The sequence below is a fragment of the Vigna unguiculata genome, chromosome 7 (assembly GCF_004118075.2).
Source record: "Vigna unguiculata cultivar IT97K-499-35 chromosome 7, ASM411807v1, whole genome shotgun sequence".
Classification (NCBI taxonomy): Eukaryota; Viridiplantae; Streptophyta; class Magnoliopsida; order Fabales; family Fabaceae; genus Vigna; species Vigna unguiculata.
The window spans coordinates 38168359-38176189 of NC_040285.1; the positions used below are offsets into that span (position 1 = coordinate 38168359).

The 7831-nt window shown below is 30.2% G+C and overlaps 2 protein-coding genes across 2 annotated transcripts; one reads left to right on the forward strand and one right to left on the reverse strand.

The window, feature by feature from the left end:
• The first annotated feature begins 3740 nt into the window (after nucleotides 1-3740).
• LOC114192305 (non-specific lipid-transfer protein 2-like) lies at nucleotides 3741-4516 on the forward strand. The gene has a single exon (XM_028081992.1). The coding sequence runs from the start codon at nucleotides 3924-3926 to the stop codon at nucleotides 4260-4262; it is 339 nt and encodes a 112-aa protein (XP_027937793.1). The 5' UTR covers nucleotides 3741-3923; the 3' UTR covers nucleotides 4263-4516.
• A 1607-nt stretch (nucleotides 4517-6123) lies between these two features.
• Nucleotides 6124-7469, reverse strand: LOC114189874. Its single transcript, XM_028078595.1, has 3 exons — nucleotides 7184-7469; nucleotides 6905-7110; nucleotides 6124-6644 (listed from the first exon to the last, which is right to left on the reverse strand). Exons 1-3 carry the CDS (start codon nucleotides 7274-7276, stop codon nucleotides 6350-6352), a joined length of 594 nt encoding a protein of 197 aa, XP_027934396.1. The 5' UTR covers nucleotides 7277-7469; the 3' UTR covers nucleotides 6124-6349.
• Between the last annotated feature and the right edge of the window lie 362 nt (nucleotides 7470-7831).

Consider the following 7831-nt stretch of genomic DNA (forward strand, 5'->3'; position numbering starts at 1 on the left):
AAATACATTTTAAATGTCTCTTTACTTGAATTTTTTAAATTAAAATGAATCTTTTTTCTCATATACTAGTAGAATTTATAATACATCAAAATCACGTAAAGAACAAATATTAAATTAATAATAATAAAATATTAACATAGATATTGTATCTTTTGAAATTTAATATATCTTAGATGGTGATAAAGAATATCATAATAATTAGATTAAATTTTTATATTATATTAAATAAAACTTATTTATACAATAATAGTGATAAAATTATATTATGATTGATAACGAATAAGGAATTTTTTTTAGTGAAAAGATAGTTCTTCGAATGAAACATAAATTAATAATAATAGAGTAAAGAAGATAATTTTGTTATATTACATAGTAAATGAAATGTTTATGTTATTGAACACTTAAATTGAAAGTATTAAACATTCTTATTGTCAAGAAAAATATACAATAAATAAGAATATTAAAAAATAATAGAAATATTCAAATGTGAGAAATAAAAAATATTTAATTGACATATGTCATTTGAACATAATTGCATAAAGGTCATTATAAGATGAAAAATATATTGGAGATGCAAATGTATTTCATGACAAAAAAAATATAGAAAGTGTGTAGTAATATATATATATATATATATATATATATATATATATATATATATATATATATATATATATATATATAAAGTTACTTAATTAACTTATTTAACTGTGAATATTTTAATAATTTAAGTAGAGACGAGGATATGGTGGGGACGAATATTATGACAAGTATAGAGACAGGGCAGATATGTACATCCAAATATCCATCCCCATACCCAATTGAAAAAGTCGAGAATTTCCCATACTTATACCCATAAATATACCCAGTCAATATGGGATTCTTCGTTAAAACGAGAACTGGTTCTTGCAATACTCTCATGGCGGATTTGTTTTATATATATGTGTGTGTGTGTGTGTGTGTGTGTGTGTGTGACAAAATTTGGACAAAAAATTCAAGATTTTCTTTTCAATTTCATTATGTATAACTCTTGAAACTTTAGAGAGTTATTTTTTATTATTTATAATTCTTCGATTCGCATCAAATTTCTCACGTTTAAGTGAGTAGATGCATTTGTTTTCATCTTCAACACATGTCTTATTCTTAAAAATAAAATAAATTTTTTAAGTTTTTATCATAATTTTCCTAATATAAATTTATCACCTTTCACCTATACAGAAAAAATAACACATACAAGAAGAAAATATATTGTTTAAAAAAGTATAGAAATTGAATTTATTCAAAAGAATATATTAATTGGTCCAAAATGTTTTTAAACTCCTCAATTTCACTGTGATACAATTTTATTTTAAAAAGGATGAGAAATTGTGGATAAAAATTGAGATAAAAGTGGAAATCTAAAAAAGAGATGGTGGTATTTTGACAAACTTTTTTTGACCCACTTTTAACCCACCACTCCAATCACCCTTCAATTACTTATTTTGATTTTTTTTTAGTGGTGTGATGTGATGATGTAATAGTGATTGAAGTGGTGAGTTAAAAGTGAGTCAAAAAAAAGTAGGTCAAAATATCACTATCTATTTTGATTTTTTTTTAGTAGTGTGATGTGATGATTCAAAGGGAATTAGAGTGGTGGGTTAAAAATGAATAAAAAAAGTGGGTCAAAATATCATTATCAATTTTTTATAGGATTAATTATGTTTCTAGTGAAATTTTTTTACAGGATTAATCATATTTTATTAAGTTTGTTTATTTGACGTTTTAACTGTGTTTCATGCTATAATTTTAGTTATTGCAAAATGTGGTTGGACCATTAAATAAACTTAAAAAAATTTGATTAAAAAGATTATATTGATATATTTTTAAAGATAAAGTATTGAATTTGTTTAAAGTTAAAAAAAAAAACTAATTCTAATTTTTAAAAAAAAAATTAAGGAAAAAATATTTAACTTTTTTTTATAATAAGCTTATAACCTGTGTGTTTATAAGAATAGGGATATATTATAAGTTTAACACTATGGTATGGTGTTGTATCTAAGCTTATTTTATTATATGTGTCGTCCATAAAATCTTTTTTTTTTTCTATTTCTTATTACTAAAATGTGGATTTCTTTTCATCGAATGCACGCAATTTTAAATACTTTTTGTTGTTTTTGACGCCCCAAACTGGGGAAACTGGTTGAGTTTCTGGTGACTTAATTCGTGGGAATAAAATGTGCATCACTTTTCCTCCTTTTTGTTTTACTTTTGGCATTTGTCTTTGGAGAAATAATCATAAAGATATCTCAATTTTTGACCATCCATCACATCGCCGAAAGTCATTCGGCCTTCAGCGTGATATGCTACACCATTTCTCTTCAATCATTTTTAACTACACACTCAAAACTATATATTTCTGTGTTTATGTTTACATTAATTTATTCAAATTTACCATTTATCATTTATTCTTAATTCATTTGAGATATCTATTCATAGTTTTCGAATGTTAAATAAAACAAGTTATTTAAAATAATTGTATTTTTATACAAGTTATAGATATGTGCTTGAGTTAATCTCATGTAAAATCAAATATGTACTTAATAAAATTTATACATTTCATGCATAACAATTAGTAAAAAAAAAATAACGAATATTTACCTATAACCAAACTATTCACAAAAATTTAAAATTTTCATAACAAAAAAAGTTTATGAGCTGTACGTATAAAAACGAAGCTGATGGTTTATTTTTCTCCTTCTTTTTTCGAGTAATGATTTTTCTCTAAATTAGGCTCTCTAGCCCCTTATCCGACAATTCCTAAACCAAACTTTCACAAACTTATTTGGTAAAGAATCATTAAAACGCCTTTGATGTACCCATAATTCAACCTAAACCCACTGGTCAAAATTCAAAATGTAAACAACCCGTCAAAACATGATGCTATCATAATCAGTGTGATTTTTAATCCACATTTATATCTTCATTACGAAATTTTAACAATTTTTTTCTTTTAAAATGAGATGACATTTTTTAAATATTAAAAATAAAAAAATAAAAATTACTGAAAAAATAAAACCTAAAATTATAAAAGAAAATCGTCAATGGTTAAAAATTTATTTTCCATTTTTAATACTTTTCTGCCCCAAATATTTACCAACACTTGTTACGTAAACATACATATTTCTAACGTAACACAGTTTCTATTAACAAACTTGTATAATTTGTTCATTTAACAATTACTCAAAAACTTGTGCTTTCTGGGATTTAACTAAAAATAAAGCATATTTTCGTGTCCCAAGATATGATACTGTTCTGTCATATATTATTGAATTGAGTTATTTTCATGTTTCTATCAGATAACTAAACTCCGGTGCTCATACACTTAAGAACTCAACTATCAGTTAATTGAGTTGTTTTAGAAAATATCAAAATAGTGATGTTTAGAAATCAAAATATGAAAGACGGTTCAAATACAATATTTCTCGATTCGCACAAACATTTTTTCCGAAACAAAACTGTAAGATTCAGTAACAGTAAACCAGAAAATGCATAAAGTGAAGTGATCCTAGGAACTTAAATAATCAACCTTGTGTTTTTTTAAATTGATACAACTTCTAATGATTTGGCAGACAACTTTGTTTGTAATGATGATGCCAAACCTATAAAACTCTAGCATGGCCTGAGTCCAATGACTCTAATCTATTAGCAATGAGAACACAAATAATAAAGCAAAGGGGTCCTCCTAAAAGTCATCATGATTGTTCAATCCAGGGTCCCAAATTCAACACTTATGCGCATCATACAACAACACTTGCCCCTTCATGAAATCGCTTTTATAGTACTCAGCAGCCTTGTCCTAAGGTCAGGTAATGTTTTTTGTTTACAAAGTAGTTGTAGCATTAGATCATGTCCCATGCCATTCTCCTTTTCCACTATAAATAGTAATGAGAACAACACCTTTAGGATCATATCTTCTTCTTCTTGGTCTATATTCGAAAATGAAGGTTTCGTATGCAACACTGTGCATCATGGTTACCTTGGTTGCTCTAGCTGAGACAGAGTTGTGTGTGACAGCAGTGACGTGTAATGCGTTGCAGCTGAGTGCATGCGCGAGTGCCATCACCTCCTCGAGCCCTCCTTCATCTGTTTGCTGTAGCAAACTGAAGGAACAAAGGCCTTGCCTTTGCCAGTATTTGAAAGACCCCAACCTCAAGAAGCTTGTGAACTCTCCCAATGCTAGGAAAGTTGCAAATGCTTGTGGTTCCCCATTCCCCACTTGCTAGATATACACTTTTTGAGTATGTTTCACTTCAACTATTATTAGGGTTGTCGGAGTATCTTATGTGTGTTTTTTTCTGTGTAATGTACTCTGTTTCGTTTTTTATCATGAAGTGGGACAGGTCCTCTGGTTGTCCCAGAGTTTGGTGTGGTTCTGCTTCAACAATCACACTTTCCGTTGGAGAATTTGATGTTGTATTGTACTAGCTCTGATGTGCATCTATCAATGAATGTGTAGTTTAAATTTGTTTGCTGATTATGAACGCCCAGCTTTTACCTGTTACATCGTACAAAAAATGTTCTCGTAGGATTGTATTATAACTATTAAATCTCTTTACATAACAAGTTATGAGACAATCATTTCGTTTCTTGTTGAAGTCGGTAGAACTGTTCGTACTAATGTTTAGACCAAAATATGTTAAATACTTTTTGGTTTCAAATCTATTTAGTGTGTGTACAGAATAAACCAAATAATAAACAAAAAAACAAAAGTGATGTGGTAAAAAAGCATACAGATCAACATCTACCACCCTAACTGCATGTGTTCCACCCATTGTGAATTTTATATACTTAAAATATTGTTAATTTTACATTATGAATAGTTAAAACTTACTATATAATTATATATATACAACCATCGAAATATGATTCATATTAATTGTTTGTTAGATAGATAAATTGTTATGAAGTGTTTTAATAGTTTTGTGATGTTATTATTTATTTGTAAGACCAATGATTATGATTGTGACTGAATAACTTGTGCACTTGCAACAAACATCATATTTCAATTAGTTCTTAAAACTAAAAAAAAAAAACACATATAGTTCAACAAAGAAAAAGAAAAGAAGAATAAATTCCCATCAGTTACTCTGCATTTAGGATTTGCTCAATGTTAATCTTTTTTTTTTCTATCTTAATTTTTTATATAACTTATGAGAATAAGAGTTAAAATTAAAATAATGGTGATAACAAAATGATTACAATAACTTTTGACCATCCGAATGCTAAATAGAATTATTGTTCGCGGAATCAATTGATTCAAATTGTCATCTTTTATCTTTCTTAGACATTTTGTTGAAGGGAAAAGAAAAGAATATAGTGAGAGTGAACGGAATAAAACTTAGAAAGAGTATATATGCTTTAAAAATAAATAATATTTTAATTATTTTAATCTATCCGTTCACTATTCTATCGAGTCAGAGCCTTTTTCCCAAGTAATATATCAAGTCGAAGACATTGGATGTCTCCTTCACTCACCTGCCTTCTTTCACTCTCCACCATTAGGAAATATACAGAATTCCAAATACGTCATGCATATGAAAATGATTATAGTGATAAAAATAATAATACCATGCCAAAATATCTAGATATTTAAACTTTTGACTCCGACATATCAGATTTCCGCCCATCTGTTTCACCGAACCCAATTAACTAACACCAAATTCAAATGTCAAGATAGACTGACCTAATTCATATAACAAAATTTGCAACAATTCGCCAGTTTTTTTTTCTTTTAATCTCGACTAAAAAGATATTGTAAGAAATTTACAAGTATCTCGGATGACAGTTCTTGGAAATTCTTGACTTAAGAACTAATTCTTACTCGTGATGACCATTGGAGAAAGTTGACATGATTTTCAACTGGAAGAGCTGGTTCTTATAAGAAGAATAGGTTCTTAGGATCAAATTATCATTTTATGGTCATTAGATACAGACTGACCAAAGTTCATAAATCTAATATGGCGTACTAAGATAAGATCCAAGAAAAGGAAGTTTAAGAATCTTCATTTCAAGTATATTATATATAGTGGCTCATGCTCTGGTTAATTTCTATCGCAACAGCACATGCAAGTGAGACACTAAAAGTTCAATAATCAGCAAGTGTCAAAACTTTGAAACTATAAGATTGGAATATATTAAACCACCACCATTGTACTGCCATCTATCTTTATATTTCAAGCATTCTTCCATTACAGCATAAATACTATATATTCACCCATTAATACAAGAACAAGGTTTTGCAAACACTGTTCTTCCTTCTGAACAGGACCACCAAAATTGAGTAAACATCGTTCAAAGCAAGAAATCATGATCAGGCCTTATCAGAGTCAGCCCCTTGGTGGTGGTGGTTGTATTGTGTGGCCAATCCAACCCCTTCATTGCGGTGCTTCTCCCAGAAACCAGTATCAGCCTTGGAGTGTGCCCAATAGTACAAGATGGAGGCCAACATAGACAGCAAGGTCAAGGCAGCACCAGCTGCAAACACACCTTTGCGAAGGGTAGCACAAGATAAATCGTGCCTCACAAAGTACCCTCGGTACTTGGTGTGGTATGCATTCCTCGCAGACCCTGCTAACAAACACGCCTCTGCTCCCAGAAAACTAATCCTGATTTCACAGTACGAATAATTCAAACAAAAACAAATCAACCATTTTTCAACCTTTACCAATTTTTATCCTTTAACAGAAAAATGCTCAATCAATTCACAACACCTGATGTAACTGAAATGAAAGCGAAAGTCTATTTACAAACCCATGGTTCAAAATTTTGTTTAGTACAATTAATTAGGAGATGAATTGGTAGGGGTTTAATTGTTTAGATGCGAAATTAGAAGAAAGTGCGATTAATTCACTTAATTGAGTGTTACCAGGAGAGGATGAAGGAGACGACGGCGCAAGTGGCCGAGCAACCGGAAACAAGCCCTTTGCCGCAGCATAGGCATCGAGTGACGGCGTTGAGGACGGCCTGGCTGAGGAGCAGGAGAGCGACGGCAGCGAGGCCATAGACGGTGGAGGCGTCGGTGGTGTAAGAGCAGAAGGTTCTGTCGTCGTACTCGTCGGGGAGCACCTTCGCCTGAAAACGGAAAAGGAATCAGATTTGAGAGTTGAATCGAAAAAACCAAAGGAGAGGAGAGAGAGGGGGTTACCTCGCTGCGACGTCGTTCGGCGCCAATGGCAAAGACAAAGGCTATGAGATGCAGAGCGATGACGAGAACCAAAATGGTTACAGAAACTGCCATCGTTTTGTTTCGATACCCTTTTCTCTCACTTCACTTCCCCAGCTACTGCTTACTTTTTTGCCTTGTTTTTGTGTGCTTCTTCCTATATTATGTTCTTTAACATCGTCACATTCTCTCTACTTCAAACACTTCGCGAACCTAATTCTTCCTTTTTCTTTTTTTTTTCCTTTTTTTTTATTCCTACTTCAAACTTCAAACTTCTTTTTCTCTAATGAAAACAACGGTTTAGAAGTTTGTATAAAATGGATCAATTGTAATTTTCTACACATGACGTTACTGTAATTATTATTAATAAAGAATAACATATGTGCGATCAAATTTGTCCGTATCTAGTTTTTATTCTCTATTTGTTATTGAGAATTTTTCTCTTTTAAATGAATATGTATTGTATGAATTGACAATTTTGAATAAAAATATTTAATATGAAAACTTTGTTATGTTTATGATAATTTTATTTGATTCGAGCTCAATTGTATTTTGTATCAATAAAAAGATATATGTTGTCTCTAAAAAAATGTATAAAGTGAAAAGAGAAATGTTAGCTTATCTTTGTTT